We start from the raw sequence: 18,924 nt of genomic DNA, 5'->3' as shown, positions 1-18,924 counted from the left end.
AGGCTCTTTTCAATGCGAACACATGATAAATAGCTGAGAACACTTGACGCAGAGCCTTCAGTTTTTCCTAATCGTGGTGAGTTTTTAGCAGGAAATTGATGACAGAATTTAACTTTCCTCTGAGGGTGTTTCTTTGGAAGTTTTGTTGTTATGGATAACAAATTGCACAGTGAAGCACGTGCGTAAGCATGCTGCGCCTTGCAAAGTGTGACCCATCGAACAGAAACACCAACGCATAGGTTTTACATCATTTTTGTGAAACGAGGCCTCTCTGAGTGACAAGTACAGAAGTATGTTAAGTCAGAGAGTGAAAGAATGAGAATGATAGAAGTCCATTTCTGGCTAATATTTCCTCTTTCTCCCTTTCCTTCTCTCTCAGCTTTTACTAGGTTTAGTGTCACATAACAACAAAGCTGCCAAGCCAAATCATGGTAATGGCCTCAGAAGTCAGAACTACATGAGAACTCCCCAGTGCAGCTGTTTGAGTCAGACCTTGGAAAAAAAAATATATACGTTTGAATTTGGTTTTGACTACTTGTGGTGTGTTAGGGTTATCTTTTGAGGCACTCAGTTGGCACAGAATACTTTTCAGAGTATAGAAGCTAATTGGCAAAACTGAATGATACGTGTTTAATATGTTCTCAGTTTCCGAACAAGTGCTGTTAAACAAGGAGATGACGCAACATAGTGATAAACAGTCCTCACTTCCCATTCAAAATGAGTGTTTTTTTCCCCCCAAACAGAGAAACCAAAAATTGTTTCGCTGGTAGACTGTCTTTATAATTGTTTTCAACCATAATTACAAAATACAAAACTAACGTTCTCTGTTTATCTCTGCTTCACCCTCCAGGTTCAGTTGTTGTATGAGCTCTTCCTTAGCTGGAGCTCAACGTGGGCTCGTCTCCAGAGGCATGGCATTTTGCGTCAGACGTCCAACATCCCAGATCCGCCTGCCGGTGCCGCTCCATCCTCCCCTGTACGCAGCAGCGCTGGCACCGCCCTGCCTGACACCAGCACCTGCAGTCCTTCTGCAGACTTTGGCTCCCCCACTGAGGTTGGAGTTTCTCACAGTTACACTTTTTATTATGTCAATTCAGAGTTTATATGAGTTATGGGAATCATCTGCTCATCTACACTGTTTTTGTTTTTTTTCATCCAGACAAACCTCTTTTCATAATCGGGGGGAAAAAAACACATGAAATGGTCCATTATTTCATTCACTCATTCAGTTGAATGTCTGTCCATACATAGCACTGGCTTAGTCACTTATGAACTTTGCCTTTGTCAGAATCAGTGTTCCAGCTTTAATGTTGTGTTACTTTTTTAATATGCGACCTAAACACAGCCTGCCAGCACCCATCTTTTCTCAGCTAGCTGCTGTGAGTCATGCAGTAACAAATGCTATTTAAGCCATTGTTGTATACATAATTCTGGTGCTGATTTACAATTTTAAGTGCAAATATTGTTATTTTATTGTTATGAGTAGCTGAGTCAGTCTGAACACATGTGATTTGTCAAAAAAAAATGTTTTGTTTCTGGAAAAATTTTAGAGGTGGAAAAATATAAATCACTGCTTGTGTTTCTTACATGATTTTTTCTTACTCAGTGAGGTTTTATACTCCAGGCTAGGCAGAGAGTGCTGTTTGATTCGTTTAAGCTCAGCCTTGATGGAGGATAAACTTGCCTCTTAACTGGGGGAAAATAGTTACCTGTAGTTACATTTTTTACTCAGATTAAAAATCAAACCCAGACATGAGTTTGAAATTTAGCAGTGCATATGCAATAGCGAAGGTTATTAAAGTCATATTTTCTTAGGGAGTAGCCTCAAATATAATTTTTTCCCTTTTGTCTCTAGATGGTTGTGGCAGTTATCCCAGCTTTAGTTAATGTGGCAGGAGTTTTTCCTGCTGCATAATACTGTTGCAGCAGCAATCAGTGCTGGGAATCCATGGCCTTGGGGCCACCAGGACACTGGATAACATGTCTGTGTGTGTTTTTGTGAAGCATAAATATAGCATTTATAAAAATGATAGTGAGTGCCGGTCAGTGTTGGCATAGTGGAAACTAGTCTAGGCTATAATAGTGTTCGACCAGCAGCTCCCTGTCACCACTGTGGGGCCCCAGGGATCGCAATACAACCACCATACTGGCCTAAGAGGCAATAGCGTGTACATGCTTATGAAAAAAAGTGTTTCATATGTCAGTGTGCATCTGCGCCTACATTTGTTTCCTTGCTATCGACATGTGGGTGTTCTTGCGTCATTTGTGGAACTTGGAGAAGTGGCAGCAGTTCAGTAGAACTGGGAAGAACCTGGTATAGTGCCTCTATAGCAAGGCCACAGTGGCCCCTGACAGCCCACTTGTCACTGTTTACCTAAGTACAAACACTGGTAGAAGTGTTTAGTCCTCTGGGAGGCCGAGTGATTGAGCAAGAATGTAGGAGCTGTTTTGATAAGTCTCAGCAGTAGTGGCGGCAGTCTCCCCCCAACACCCCACCCTTTCTTTCTCTAGCTACATTCACATTACACCCACAAAAACCTCTGCCCTACTGTCCTCCCAGATATTTTCTTCCCCCTTTGTGTAAAAATATAAAGCAATCTATTCATACTTCTGTGTTTGGAAACAAGTGTTCTACTAGTATTTATTAATTTACACAGCATAGTATTTAATAAACAGACATTCCCCTTTCAGCCGTTTTATTGTTTCGCCACACTTTTCTGTTCATCGTACCTTTTAGCTCTCTTTCCTCTGATGATGATTTTAATCTGTTGAGATTTTTTTTTACAACTTTTGTCGCCAACTTGTGTGGCTCACCTGACCACCAGTAGTTTACCTGCACTATTAGGAGTGATGATTCTCTAATAATGACTCACTACATTAAAGCAACAGTGTTAAATTTTCCAAGGGGGTAACTTCTGCTAAGTTTTGCTGGAGTTGTTTGTTAGAAAGTAAATAGTTCCTGCATGAAACTGGTCACAACAAGGTTTAAAAGTTTAACCAATTAATGATTTCTGGAAACACTGCCACTGTGTTTTAAGCATTATTTGGTACTTTGAGCACCACGAGGCAAAGAAAAAGCAGACATCTCTACCATTAGCAGTCAAAGATCCAGGTTCTCTTCTTTTGCTTTCTCCATGTCTGTAATTACTTGTCACCCTATTCTGTCTTTCCTCCATGTACCCCCAAGCATTCTGCTCTCCCTCTTCTTATTCTTCACTGCTTCTCTATCTAAAGTGGTATCAAGCAGCACTCTTATTTCTTTCTGTACTATTTTCAGTCTGAAAGTTTCCTTTTCCTCTCCTTCAAATTATCCTTCCACCTGTGCCTGAGCCATTCTCTTTTTAATTCTTTTTTTTTTTTCAAAATCATCCTTTTCCTTCTTCCTTTGACACTTCCCAGCCTGCTGTTGTCTTCCAATGTTTGGGTCTCTCTGATGAGCAAAGACAAACTCTGCAGAGAAAATAAACCCGGATCCTCAGCCCGTTTATAGCACAGAGGCCCAGGAATTAAACTGTATACTTTACAACTTGGCTTGCGGAGGTGTGGGAAAATACTTCTAGAAAGTGTGTGATTGTTTGGGGCCCTGATCTGGCAGTTCAGGGACGTAGCAGAGCCCACCTTCACCAAAACCACACCAAGACCTCACTTTGATAAGACACTAAAAAAAGTTCAACTTTTACCCTGGCTTTTTTTGTTTGTCAGTTTAAAAAAAAAGATATATCATTTTTATTTTTGAATTCCCCTTTTTCACCCTTAAAAATAAAGATGTTTTTAATATGTGTTGTATAGTTAAAGTCTAACTTATTTCCCCCCTTGTTTAAAAATGACAGTACCTGTACTAAATTTTTTCCATGTTTTATAATATATAGGCAGTACTTTTTTCATGCAATTTGACATGGCAGAAAAGAATGACATTAAAATGCTCATAATTACTTGTTACTTGTGACTGTTGTGGTTTACACGAGAAAAAGCTTTCTAAAGATGACAGCAGTAGTTCTGGCCTGGAAGCTTTAAGCAGTCGAGTGTCCAATGTTCGCACACAACCACGCTGCAGTACATGGTGGTTGGTTCCCACAGCGCCAGCAACTGGCTCCTGTTTCCACACATGATGTTACAGAGACTAATCCTACCAAATGGTTAGAACTGTAAACTAAACAATCCTAACCACACACACACACACACACACACACACACACACATAGAGAGAGAGAGAGAGCCATATTTTGACTTCATCTCAACAATAATTAGTCCCCAAATGGCAGTTGACACCAGAATATCTCTCATTGAGACTGACTGAACACCATTACTGCTAGTCTCATATTACTCACTGCCAATCAGCGATATTACACACTCAGAAAGACGGACGCACATTCACATATGTGCACACATTTGCGGAACTTGACAGATTAGTTTGATGAAGACACTTAATGATACTTTTAGAGTCATTATTTAAGTAAATTAAACACAAAAGATTTAGTGTATTTAGCACTGTGGCATTTATGCAATAATGATGGTATTTAAGTTCCCGATTTTCAGTGGGTTTCATTGTTTATTTAGTTACATAAGTGTATGTATAGCTATTTTATCAAAGGTAGGAATTAAATCCTCATCTTCTTAGATAAGTTCACGCCTGTGTTTTGTTGCTTTCCTTTTCTTACAGTGTGAACTAGTGTGTGAAGCACATGCTTCTCATCACTTCCTAGTGGTCCCCATACACTGTGACGTTGCATCTATTTTTGAATCGACATAATCCTTAATTTATTTATATTATTGTCATCCGTTCTTATCATGCTCTGCTGTCAACCAGCCTTAACTGTGTGATTAAATTAAATTTGCAAATTAGTTTCGGGCCCTCATCCCTCCCCCCAGCTGTGGAAAGAGGACATAGTTTCCTCATCTGGATCCTCTTTACAACACTGTAATCAGCATAGCAGCTGTGGGGTTTCTAATTGAGATGGTTGATAACCTCCTCACCAAACAGAGCCACGGTTGATAACCATGACACAATCTGTCATTACCACACTGCGATGGGAGAATCTGCGGAAAAAATGAAACTCCTAATTGCAATATTGTTTGTTTGTAGGCTTTTCACTTTCCAAGCGAGCCGCACAGATACTGTACACGTTTGGAAAACATATTTACCAGGAAGAGACTGAGAAATAAAAATGTCCCCAGTGCTGTCATCTTCGTTGAATTGCCAAATCCCCAGTAATGAGTTGAGAGCTCACAGAAGGCATCCTGCTCCACCGCATCCTGCTTGCTTTTCAGCTTCACTCCCCCCCCCCCCCCCCCCCCCCCCCGCAACCATTCCCGCCCCCACCTCCGGTCTTCACTTCCCATTCTCTCCCAGGCTGCAAGACGTGTGTGTCCTGGCGCACTTGAGTGAAAGGAGGCCATGTGGGTGCTGGTGGCTTACTTTGGGGTTAACACCGGTGACAGCTTTGCACAATGCACCCCCCCACCCACCTCCCGACATACACACGTTTCTCTGTTCTGCGTGGGGTTCTGCTCACCAGACACTGATGTCATCTATGCACTAAAAGGCTCAATATTTGGTGGTTGCTTTGTTATGGCTACATGCACAGCGACAACACTTTCAAACATACACATTCACCAAACATATGGACAAACACATGCACTCAAGCAGACAGTCTTCGATGATGATGGGAAACAAACAGGAATTTTAAGTCAAATGCTCTTTGAGTTTTTTCTTCTTGTTATTTGGTTGTGTTTAGTTGTTATATCTTTTAGCAAATTATGTAGTATATTGGCTGAAATGTGCTTTGTAATTGGCTAATTGACATTTTAAGTGACAGGAATTTCTCTCCTTATCTGTACTAGATTTATTGGACAAATATCAGAATTCAATATTAATGTGTGAATTACATTATGGTCCTCAAGTTTGTTGGCTGGTTACCATTTTATTCTGTCCAACAAAACAGTTCTGCTTTGGCTCTCTAGGGCGACTCGGTGACTGCAGGAGATGACGGTCCATTTGCAGACACGGTGACACTGGAGCAGAAAACTAGCAGCATTGGTGGAACCAGTGGGAAGGTCAGCCTTTGGATGCAGTGGATGTTGCCCAAGGTCACAGTTAAACTGTTTGCTCCTGATCCCACTGCCAAAAAGACAGGTAACTGACCTTAACATCAATTCTCTGCTGAATGTTGCAAACTTTAGGTGTTAAGTTAATGACTTTCTGCTCTAAACACATGATATGTGTTAGATGTCTGTCTGTGTGTGTTAAATAGCTGAAAAAGAAGCAGGGGAGCATTAGCATTAACAGCACCACATCCGACTACACAAAAAAATGTTTAGTAACTGTTATTAAAAATGTCTGTGAAGGTTCTCAATCATCCAGCTCATCGTAGTCTAAGGAGCTTTGAAAGAAGAAAGAAAGCGTCTTGACTTCTTTAAGTTTCTTGAAGACGTTTCACCTCTCAGCCGAGAAGCTTCTTCAGTTCATCCCAAATACCAAATTAACAACATAGTGTATGCTGTACAGTGTAGCGAGGAATGCTCAGACCTCTACACTGGAGAGATCAAACAGCCATTTCATAAACGCACAGCAGATGACTCACCTCGACAAGACTCGGCTGTTCATCTACATCTAAAGGACAAAGGACATCCTCTTTTGAGGATGCCAATGTTCACATTTTGGACAGATGGTTTGAAAGGGGAGTGAAAGAAGCCATCTATGTCCACTGTAGACGACCATCTTTGAACAGAGGCAGTGGTTTACAACACCAACTGTCTGCCATCTATAATCCAGTTTTGCGATCCCTTTTCAGATGCCTTAATGCCCACTCACATCATGGGCCATTTGACCTCAGAAAGTCACATGATAGGGTGGGGCTAGGTCACCTGAAACCTCGGCTGATTGTGACCCACACCCGTTTTTACACCTTGGCTTGTGTGATTAGGCAGGGGATCAATAGGGGGTCCACAACTCCCAATAAATCTGGGACTCTCTGCCATTTGCTCTTAGAACTGAAGAGGCTTCTCTGATGAGAGGTGAAACGTCTTCAAGAAACTTAAACTACCCTGAGTCCAGATGCTTTTCTTTCCAAGCTCCTTAAAATGTTATCGAAATTATACAATAAAACAAGTGTAAAAGAGTTGGAAGGTTTTTCATGAAAATGTTTCAGTTTGATGGCAAAAGAACCAAACGGGACAGGTGAAAAGAAAAAAAAAAGTTTCATTTTGCTGTGTATGAGAGCAAAACAGTATTCAAAGGTTTTCTATATTAACACTTAAAAGGATCGGTGCCCGCCTGCTTTCTCAGTCATATGTTAAGCTCTAAGAAGGGAAAGGCAGCTGGGGAGGAGGGGGGTGGAGGGGAAAGATAAATAAATAAATGGGTGATGAATCCCAAGCGAACTGCCTCTTTGTCCCTTTAAATTTACTGGGGCGATGAAAGGCTAGATTCACCTTTAATTGGTGGCTGTAATATTTAGCATCTGCCAACCAGATCACCCAGCTTAAGGTCTTTAATAGTGGAAATGGAATGTTTTTGAGGACCTCACAGAGATGGTTTGATTTAAAGACATCCTAAATAGGCATTACTTTGGATTTGGGCTTAATATGTGCCATCTGAGTTGCAAAATGATCTTACCCGTGGATTTTCTGTGTGCAGCACATTAAGTATTTAATTGAAAGCAACAATTGTGCGCATGCAGTTTTTTTTAGACGCTTGTTATCACAAATGCATTCTTGGAGATAAACCACATATAAGACTGCGAAAAACTGTTATGATGTAATGTTTTTCAGCTGCAAAGGAAATCACATTCTTGTCTTTCCAGAGAAATGGAAAAATAGCCGTTCCAGACGTATTGGTTTTCCGGTATAATGTTATGCTTTTATGTGTTGGAAGTTTAGAGGTAGAAATTGAAGCGTGAGTGTTTAGAGGCTTTTGCTGAAGGCACAAATCAGTGGTACACATTCTGCCTTTCAAGATGAGCCATTCTAAGATGAAGGGACTAAGGGTTTCCAGTACTCTCACAGGGTGGGTTTCGAAAACTCATATATCAATATCAGCACTGTGTTGGAGACTATGACTTTTTGAGTATCAAACAACTTGGGAGAGGTTTTTTTCCACGCGGTATCCACAATAAAGCTGACAAGCCTTGTGTTTCAATATTAATAAGCTATTAGGAACATCTACATTTCTCAGAATTACCACAAGGCAACAGTACAACAGCAACCATAGTTTCAGATGTACAATGTCCAATTTCCCAAGCTAGTCTGTGATTGTGGGACTTTCTCAGTGGAAACAATGAGAGCGACTCAACAGTTAAGCTCACAAGCTCGGTTCAGTACAAAGTTAATCAGTCCTTCTATGAACCTTACTCACTTTGCCTGCAGTGGGTGAATTTTGTTTGCACACAAGGTGCTCAGAGGTACACACATGCAACCTTAGGAATACACACAGAAGAGTCCACAGGCTTTTCAATATTGTGTAAATACACATTCACCCTCTCTTTCCTCATTAAGACAGATTGAGGGTTCTGGGGCCATTTGGATATCGTGTATTTCAGAAGATGCTTTGCCTTCTGAAATACAAACAGAGCACTGAAACACAGCCAGGCATACCAATACAAATACTGCATGCGTTTGCACATTTTTCTGTGTGTGTGTGCGTGCGTGTGTGTGTGGCTTCAGTCTTGATCAGCAACACTGGTCTAGCTTCAATAACACACTGAGCATCCACTGTGCAGGAACTGACCACAGCAGGATTATGGCCAAAGGCAAGACCTGGATAGGCTAATGAAATTCACTCGCACAGATTAAACTTCCTCTCATGCAGTCCAAGTTCAGCTGTAATGCCTGTTTGTGAAGTGCTAGGGTGGCCACAGAATATTGCAAACTAAGAGTTGATACAAATTTGAGCTTCTTGGTAAATGTATGTCTTTCCACTGTGGTTTATCTTAATTATTATATTATATTCATTCTGTTTTTGTCTTTCTGCCAGAGATCTGCGTCATCAGTGAACTAGAAGACCTGAGTGCCTCTGTGGATGTCCAAGATGTCTATACAAAGATCAAATGTAAAGTTGGCAGCTTCAACATCGACCACTACATATGCAGGTATGAAGGGATCTACTGCATGTAAAGAGACAGAGCAAATTAAAGGAAAAGCCTGAACCCCTGGCACCTTACAGCAAGGATATCTGATGTTCTGTTCTGTTGTTGACATCTTACTAAGGAGCTTTGTTGATTTTTCCTTGGATAGGTCTGCATAGGTTTTTTCCCCCACAAATTTTTAGCCTGCAAGCTTTTGTAGTAAATGTTGTAAGTAATTTATGTAGACTCAACTGCAGTAAAACCTGGGATCCCACATTTATCCACCAGGACACCATGCAGCCCCCTTACGCTTGTGCTTTTGCAATCCCACACACACTTTTACCACCAGTACTGCCACTTTGGTCTGTTCCCACTTCTGCTCATATAATTTTCTGGATTATCGCCTCAACGTCGTTGTCTTTCCAGACAGCTGTTGTGGTGTTGACCACAGACTAACAGACAGATGGACCGACTGACTAGATAGACGCGCTGAATGGATTCTGGGCTGGCCCAACTCTGACTCACAGAGCGGTAGTTCAGTCAGTCCGTCAGTCATTTTCTTTCTGTCTGCGGTGTCTGAATTGATTCACAGAAACATTAACACGTTGTTAGGGGAGGAAAACCACTGGGCGACGTTCCACTGCATCTTTATGGTAATCTCTCCCCATGTCAAGTTACAGTCACAATGGGCTAATTTAGCTCTGGGTTCTGAAATGATGAAAGAAAATACTGTAGCATAGAGGAGCTTGAAATGAAAGTACAGATTTTTTCCCATGCCCCACATACATGTGTCTCCCATTAATTGAAGAGGGACTTTATTTTCAGTGTCTAAATCCTTAGTTTTCTCTCTCCGTGCTACGATCTCATACCTCGGCGATAAACTCAGCAGTTCCAAAGGCATGTTTTGTACGTGCCTGAAGTCGTGTTCTGTTGGGAAGAGACCGCTTAGCAGGAGGCAATTCCCCCTGTCTCTGTCTGAGGAGATAATGAAACAGCGATCTGCTGCATGTTGCATCCAGCGGGCAGACTATTTTTGTGTGTATTTTGCAGTGTATGTTCATAAGTGTCGGTGTAGATACACCCCTGTAAGTGTCTTATGCTCTGATCGAGCCAGACAGCGAAAGAGAGATTGATCTTCATGGGCCCTGAGCCTGTACTGGACCCCATCATTAGCAATCAACGGTCTCACCATCGATATGATAATAGCTATCGATGCTGATTTGCCAGATTTTAAAATCATCTTATCTGGATCTTGGGCATGTCACTACAGGTCAAAGAGGGACTGAGTTGATTGCCTTGGCTGTGAACCTGACTGTCTAACAGGCGTCTCACAGACCTCCCTGTTTTGCTGTAGCTGGTTAATTTATATTCCGTCAGGCCACATGTGTTCTGTACAGTATTGAGTAACAGTTTAAGCCAGGACCAAGTCAGCGGTTAGACATTTTTAGAGAGTGAAGGTGCTTTGGGTCATTATATCGTGCGGTTCTGCTCTCCACAGGTGTGTGTCTAATTGCTTCTGAGGCAGCGCCAAGCCTAATCTTTTTACTAGACCTCTATGCCTTCCTAAGTAGATAATAAGTCAATTTTCTCATTTCTAGGTTATTTCAGTTTAATGTGAATTAAACAACGTGGTCCCAACACACTTTCACTGAACAATGTTCTGGCAGGCAGAAGCACTTCATTATCCAAGCCAGGTTACAGTCATGGCTGTTTAGGACACAGTGGAGGACCTCTGGGCTGCGGGCCCAATCTAATCCCCGTCATCCACAAATACAAGAGAGCCCACATCCAATGGAGTCCATATTAATCATTCTGAACAGATAATTGTTTGGTATTTCATCACCCAACCCAGGTTATTTGTGTGCAGTGGGTTAGATTAGATCAAGCTTGACAGAGAAAAATGCCTCATCTGGCCTTAGCTATCTCACTGCTGGAAAATGAATGGAAAGTTAGATAGGGCAAGTAAATATGGGAGGTAAATATATAACTGAATTCGTGATTGTATCAAAATTGGAGTTAGACAGAAAATAGTGAGCAGGAGGGAAGGAAAATGATAGAAGTAGTCTGTAGGGAGGACAAATTAGGTGGGTGTTGCACCTCATCGGTACTGGGCTCACTTATTATAAAGCTGAGGAGGGAAACTGAAGTGAGATGAAGGCAAAAAGGCGGCAGAGTGGTAGACTCTGTAAGGCTATTTGCCATGTTGTCGGAAAGACGTACATTTAACTGTAGCACAGAGATGCTCCCGAGATACAGTGCACCCTTATTCACTCTGTTGAGCATCTCACGCAAATTGGAGCTGATGTCTTCCAGCTGTTCTACAAATAGGAGGCAGCGAAGGATGACTGGATGGAAGCACAGAGGGAGAAAAGAGAGACGAGGAGCCGTGGGGGGTCCGTGTGTCGATTAGTTACTCTCACAAGTGAGAGAGCAGATTACAAAGATATATTGGCACAAGTGTGCAAAGAAAGAACATGCACACTATGTAACAATGCAGGGAACACACAGAAACACACTCACCGCTGGGACCATTCCTCTCTTGCTGAACTCTCAGTATACTAATGGGGTGTAATGAAGTGAGAGGTGGGCAAGGTGAGTGAGAGGGTTACTAAAAGGAAAGATGCTGATGGTATTGAACCATTTCCACTGTGCGAAGCATTTTGCCATAATGTATTGTGCACCATTTGATACTATTTGTGTGTGTTTCACATTCTCCAGATTTGGGGTAGTTTTTTATGTTTGTTTGTTTTTTTGTGGTACTGCAAATTGAGAATGGTAATTGTGTTGTTATGTCTGCGTTCATGTTATTTGTGGTTTCTGCTTCTTATGTATGGCTATAGTAATAAATGAAAAGATCAAATATTCTTAGTACATAAAATTTATAGGGGTGTGTAACTTTAGTATCTCAAAGGTTGATAAAAATGTTAGCATCGGCCTGTGGTTCACTTTTGTATTTTGCCATTGATGAGACATTTTCAGGCCCTGGCACAGCAACACGAGTAATCCCAGGTACTGTTTTAAGATGGGCCTTGTGTCTCTCTCCAGGCCAGGGCAGGTCTGGCACTGTGGCACCTATGAAGGACTCATTCTGCAGTGCAAGGAGACATCTGTGGTGAGGCCTCTGCCTATCTCAGAACAGCTATGGCAGCCTTAGGTCTCTTTATACTGTGCCTCGCCATCTTATTGCTCCTAATCAAGGTCACTTATCTCTTCTCATGCTGGAGAGACAGGAAACTAAAGGAAGATAAATGACAAAATATTGTGTTTGGCTATGATGAACACATTTATAACATCAAAACAGGTGGAAATATAATCACAGAATTAAATTTTGCTCATGGTGTAACACTCACCTGTCTCTCCAGTGATTCTGACTAGCTGAATAATCAAACCAATGAAAAATATTGAGAGCCTTTCTTCTCTGTGTCTGTTGGAGGAGACTAAAACATGGGCATTCCCTTTTCTTGTTGACAATTTTCATTCTGGTGATGGTCTTATACTGGCAAGCAAATGAAAACGTGTCAGTTAGCACAGATTTGACCATAATTATGCAGTTTAGTCAGATGATAATGAATAGAAACTAAAATTATTAAACATTAAAGCAAAGAAAACTTTTGAATCTTCGTTTTTTTTAAAGTGCTTTGGGTACCTTGTGTACTTTTCATTCAAAACACAACTTAAACAGTTGCTTCAATATCTTTATTGCTGGATAGTATAAGACCATGACAATGTAATACTTCAGTTGGTTCAAGCTGGAGCATCTTCCTGTGGGTTTAATCAGTTTATTCTATATTTAATTATCTTCTTCTAGTTATAGCTTTTTTTCCTCATCTTTTCTGCCCTCTCTGTGTGACTTCTTCTCCTCTGTTCTTTTCTGCATCTCCTTTCTCTCCTTCCCTCCAGTATGGAGGAGGGTGTTCGGAGCTCGGGCGGCTGTGGAGGAGTGGTCCTTTCTTGCACTGACAAGCTGAACAGACGCACTGTGTTGGTTCGACCCGTCAGCAAGCAAGAGTCTTTCAGCCACTTCTCTGGCTTTTTCTCTCCTGTAAGAATCCCGCTCTTCTTTTTTTCCCTCCATCAACAGTGGCTTAATAGAGTTCTCTATGTTCCTCAGAGGTGTTTCAGAATCGAAGGCTTCTGATGTAAATCAATTTTAGATATGCTTTTAAACCAGCACAGTACGAAACTGTCATTCTATGAACAACAACAGATAAAAAAAATAGTTTAAGTAATTAAAATAACTACAAAAAGTCACATACAGCACTTTGTCTCTGAGGAATAGATCAGGTAGATAGTCTGAACATCACTATTTGGGTCTCTTTGTATTTATTTAGGTTTAATAGGAAGTCTCCTAAAAGGGTGCCGAACTTAGAAAATGATCAGTTAATGAATCCTTTTGTCAGCAGCTATTTAATCCACTGTTACTGGATGTTGTAGCACTTTACCTTGATGCCTATAATCAATCAGCTTGTCTTTTAATCATTAAACATTTAGAATGAAACTTCTTTTTTCAGAGGTACTCTGTATTTAATTGTTTTCACCCCATAATTGTTTTTCAAATAAATAATAAAATGGAAGCTTTGCATGCTTTTTGAGCTATATATGAAAAAGTGATGTCAGGTTTTTCAGAAATTGAAGGGGAAAGTGTAAATCTAATCCTCTAAACTAAATAGATCATTGATTCCAACGTGATTCTCTTGAATTTTTTTGGTAAAAAAATTTCAAATTAAAATGCGATCTGAGAAAAATAGCTCAAGAAGTTATTCATTTATTTTTATTCTGGTTTAACCTTTACCTACAAAATTAGTCTAAACAATAAACAATGAATTTTATTTGCGTGTGACTCCTGTGTGATATCGCTCATGTGTGATTTGTCCTGTCTTACCGCTGGCCAGACGGCAGCTAAAGTCCTGGAGGGCTCTCACCAGCAGCACGGCTTTCTGTCAATCACCTACACGCAAGCTATCACCAAAAACGTCCGTCATAAACTCACCACTCGGCCTGAGCGGCCAACCCGCAGCAGTGCTACCATTGCCAATCAGCAGGTGACCACTGATCCTCTGGCAGACAGCTCGCCGCTGTACCTGAGAGAAATCCTGCTGACAGCCCAGCCGTTTGATGTGGTTCTGTCCTGTCCCTTACTGGCCACTGTAGCAGGAGTGTTCCAGGTAGCAAAAAATGTCTGTCAGTTCTAATAACTGTGAAGTTTGTTAACGCTGGGCCCACGTGGGAAATAAACAGCATAACAAATGTCTTTTCATTTAAGTGTAGCCTTTTGTAATATAGTTATAAAAAGTATTGGGCACAGGAATTGAAATCCTGATGATTTTTAATCAGTTTTAACATTAATAGATGAAATATATTGGAAAAAAATAAGCCAGTTCAAATAATTTGATGCAGTTTAAGAGGCCAGCTAATCTTGATCTTCTGAATACATCACCTGTACTTTTGGCTTCATAAATTTTCAGGCGAAGGTACCAAGACGCTACAGAGAGCGTGGGAAATCAGCAGGTCAGCCAATGAGAAGCCACACGTTGACCTCTCGATGTCTTCCTCTCATCTACATCAACACAAGTGTGATCAGGGTCTTCTGCCCTGGGACACAAGACAAACAGCTTGGGTCAGGTTAGAGAATTACTTTGTTTAAAGACATTATAGAGCCTCCACAACGGAATGCAAAGATATATGAGACAGAATAGTACAGTATATATAATGAGGTCTGATTAAAACTTTTATTACTGTAAAAATAATAACACTAATGAATCAATTATCATATGCTTTGACTTCATTTTTTTTTATAAATCAGCAATATATTTTTCTGCATCAAACCATTTCTTCTCCTTTGTAAGTGCTGTGCTTAATTTTGTGTTCTGTGTATTTGTATGTGTCCTGGTAGATTCCCACATGAAGAAGGAAGACACCTTGGTGTTGAAGCTAGGCTCCCTCAGTATGGCTCCTCAGGCTGATAACCCGCTGACCCGCACTGTGCTGCGAAAAGACATCTACCAGTAAGCCAATCTCTTGCCACCAAATCTCCTTTATAATTTATGATTCATTTATCTTTTTTGAAATATTTATTTATTTCATTTTTTATTATTTTGTTAGCTAAGTGCTACACAATCACTCTAAAACAGCAGCTATGAGGATGTTTGTATCTAATTCTCCTTCTTTTTATAATTCAGTCAGTTTCTTGTCACTTGAATTTCTTCTCCCCTTCTTTTATTAGGCAAATATTTCCCACTTCCTTCCTGTCATTAAATTTAATCATTTAGATTACATTAACATGTAATACTTTTAAAGCACACATACGACTTCAGCATTAAACCTCCTGGAACTACAAGCTTGGTAGCCATGTACATATATATGGGTGCTCACCTGTCTCTCAGGATGCTGGCTACCTTGGAGAGGTACCTTGGTAACAGCACCTCTAAGTGGTAAAGCTGTCCCTGAAATTAATTCAATGACATCTTGGCGGTCTGCCGTGCCTCCAGCTGAAACACAAGACTGTTGACACAAGCCCCTCGTGCCATGTGGATCAAAGCTGCAACGCAGGGAAAATCTGGACTTGGTAGGGAAAGAGCTCCGCACAAAGCACATTTCCCTGCTATAGGCAGCTAAAAGAATCTGGATTGTGTCATAGCTGCCTGAAAACCACAGCCCTGCAGCACGTATGTGTGTGAAAGAGAGAGGGAGAGCAGTTGTGCGAATGGGCAGATATGGAGCTGGCAAACACATGTAATGAGGGAGATAAAAGTGGTGCCTAATGCTTTGTGCAGCTGCGAGTGCGATGTGAGTTGATTTGAAATGAGGAAAAAGTTAGGCGGTTAACAAAAGGAGAAGAGAGGCCATTTTAGGCTTCATTGCCACTTTCGCTTGGTGTACGTGTCACAAGTAGGTTGATTGCAAAAAGCACAGAGTCTCAGAGGGCCTAGCCCTAAAGATACCCAAAGCACAAATGTACAAAATCCTGCACTCTGTCCTACACTGTGCACATTTCACCCAAAGTTTCCAAACTGTCTCCCTCACAGTCTCACTTTTGTATTTGAGCTAATGGAGCAAGAACGATATCGATCACCAGCATCATGAGATTCACACAGTGTGCTGTGCTGAAATGTTTGCTGTTTGTTTTGGTACAAGTTAGTACAGCTAATGGGATGTATCTGCTCAGTTTCCATGGCAACTTTGCATAGATTTATTTTGTTGACATGTTGGCTATGTTGTTATCTTGTCAGATGATAAATGATGTCTTTGTGGGCATGGAAAATAATCTGGAGTTTTTCTCTGTTTTTCACCCGAAAAACCAGTTAGACCAGCCATGCAATTTCAGCCCATACTGGCCAGTAATGTTTTACCTCTAGTAGTTAGAGGACTGGTGGCTCTGTGGCTGCGGTGCCCACATTTGCTCATAGACACCAGATTCCATCGCACGATGCTCCACCCTAACCCAGGCAGACATGAACACACACACGGACATGGACATACTGTGCATGCTGTCAAGGGGGCGCACATACAGTCACAGAGGCAGAAGTCACCTTCTGCCTCTGTGACTTCTGCAGTCATGCAGAAGTCACCTTCTGCATGACTTCCCACCCAGATGTGCAGGGTACACAAATATATAGGCATACTATGTGACAAACACTAGCAGCAGGCATGGTATGTTTGTATGCTGCAAACACACCCACATCCAGTTGTCTTCTAACTTCTGCAGACAGAAGCCAAGAGCCACCACTTCCCTCTCTTCAGCAAAACCCAGGAATTACATTGAGCCACTCTCTGTGTTCATTCTTCCATTCCTAACCAGGCATTATCTTCACCACCTTCACTGTTCACATCTGCCCTCCAATTTAGAATGATCACACTTATGAGTCACATGATTGATAACCCTGAGATCAAAGACTTGTTGACATAATATTGCGATTTATCTGTGCCGAATCCTACTGCGTGTGCTCCCCCAGATTGCATAGAGAAAGTCATAGGGAGAGTCTGTAATCATGCAAACCAAAGTGTGTTTACAATCTCTAACAAACTGTGGCTATAGGAAGAAATATGTCTGTGAGTCCCAGTAGCCATTTGCTGCAATTCTGTTTAAAGTCTACCACTAATCACATCTGTTGTCACAATTGAATGACTGATCTAAGTAGCTATGCTGTTATTGTCTACTGTACTTGAAATGATTGCCTCACAATGTCTAAAACCAAGATTTACTGTAATGCCACCCTAGGAGACGAGACGTGAGAAGAGAGAAGAGTGCGAGCTAAAATAGTGAAACTGTGTAAACATCTTGATGGAGCTTATCTTGATGTTTTACTTAAGCTCCAACACACTTCAGTGCCTTTCAGCTTCTCCGCGCTCACAGCACGGTGTGCATTTAGCATTTACGCAGAGATGGAAAAACAAACGCGTTTGACTGGAATGCTGTTAAGCTAAGTTGATAGCCACCACCAGGCTGATTTGGCAGCAATTAACACCATTTAATTTGATCGTGTGGTGTTTTTTTTTCCCCCCCCCCGAAGGAGTCGACCCCCAGCAGTTTGTAGACCAAGCTGGAGTTATGACGGGGCTGCAGGCTTCCCGTCTTTCGCCCTCTTCATCTTCAGCTACAAGGCCGCTGTCAATTTACACAGCTGTAATCATTTTCCTGTCTTGAAAAGGCCGTCTTTTTCCAAGTACGAGCACGAGCCCGGGGAATGTCCAGCACACTTTCAACCCTCACTTTGTTGTGGTTTGTGCCTCTGTAAAATTTCATATCTTTCACTCCCTGCTCCCATTTTTCTCTCTTTCTATCTTTCACTCCCCTTTTTCCACTGAGGTGGTTTTTTTAGAACTCAGGGAACATTGTATTGAAAGGTTCTTCTATGCTGGGGAACAGCTTTGAAATACCAAGATAATTTGTCTTTTAACATAATATTAAATTAAAAAACAAATTAAGTATATTCATATTTTAAATTATATGCATTTTTGATAAAGCCATTAAACATACATGGCACTCATTATCCTTTGTTGTAGATGAAAACAAAAATGAAAAACATACATGATTGTCAGATTATTTGGCAAATCTGAAAGGGCAACCAGACATCCCTGACTGAAAGAGGGCTAATCTTTAAAGTCTCACTATGGCTACACATGGCTTTCATTTGTGTTTTTACGACTCATTTTTTACTTTGAGAATATAGAAAGAGACAAAGAAGCTTTCCTCATTTATCAGTGACAGGAAAGCGCTTAATATTTGCTCCTTGTTGTTGTTAAATGAAACTTTTAAAATTTTGCACCGAAGCGATTTAAATATTATTTGCTTTCTCCATTTGTGTGTCTGCACATGTTTGGACATGTGTAAGCGTGTGTTTGAGACTTAAAATATCCTGCGTATTTCCCACCACCCCCACATCTCGAGGACACAGCTCTAGATTCCATCACATATTCATTTACCTCATGCTCTTTCCAAAGGAGAGTTATGAAGCATCCAGCTGCCACATTTTTTTTTGTTTGTTTGTTTTGATTTGTGCAGACGCTCGTGTTTCTACAGTAACGGCAGAGAAAGCTGTGCGTGAGCAGTGATACAGAATCTAGTCAGCATGATGTGGCTGCATCAATGGACATGATGTACTCCTGTCTCTTTTTCTTCCACACGGAGTTTCCAGAACATGACATTTCTTCATGCTACCGCCTTCTGCTGAATGTCTCTCTTTTCCCTTGTGTTTCTATGTGTATTTGTTATTTCCTTCCTGTCTTCCGTTTTCTCTCGGTTGCTTCGGTGTTGGTTAAAATGGTCCCACTCCCAGTTACTTGTGGTCAGTAACCCAGCTCCTTATTGCTTTTGAACGGCTGCTTGGTTAAAGCCACATATATGTCCTAATAAGTGGTTGTG

At 41.1% G+C, this 18,924-nt stretch overlaps 1 protein-coding gene across 4 annotated transcripts in view; it reads left to right on the top strand.

Moving 5' to 3' along the window:
• The window catches only part of vps13b (vacuolar protein sorting 13 homolog B), a 298,568-nt gene that overhangs the window by 158,033 nt on the left and 121,611 nt on the right, over window positions 1–18,924 (top strand). For 3 of the 4 annotated variants that reach the window (XM_084942710.1, XM_084942711.1, XM_084942713.1), the window contains 7 exons: window positions 851–1,054; window positions 5,962–6,133; window positions 8,972–9,086; window positions 12,963–13,104; window positions 13,955–14,227; window positions 14,528–14,684; window positions 14,956–15,067. In XM_084942710.1, coding sequence (XP_084798836.1) covers window positions 851–1,054; window positions 5,962–6,133; window positions 8,972–9,086; window positions 12,963–13,104; window positions 13,955–14,227; window positions 14,528–14,684; window positions 14,956–15,067 — 1,175 coding nt within the window. Of the gene's footprint in view, window positions 1–850; window positions 1,055–5,961; window positions 6,134–8,971; window positions 9,087–12,107; window positions 12,175–12,962; window positions 13,105–13,954; window positions 14,228–14,527; window positions 14,685–14,955; window positions 15,068–18,924 lie in introns of all 4 variants that reach the window. The other variant, XM_084942712.1, reaches the window with a different exon arrangement.

This window comes from Perissodus microlepis, chromosome 11 (assembly GCF_051167445.1).
Source record: "Perissodus microlepis isolate ML-2025 ecotype Zambia chromosome 11, ASM5116744v1, whole genome shotgun sequence".
NCBI lineage: Eukaryota > Metazoa > Chordata > Actinopteri > Cichliformes > Cichlidae > Perissodus > Perissodus microlepis.
Note: the sequence above shows the minus strand (reverse complement) of the source record. Positions and strands in the feature narration are given on the sequence as shown.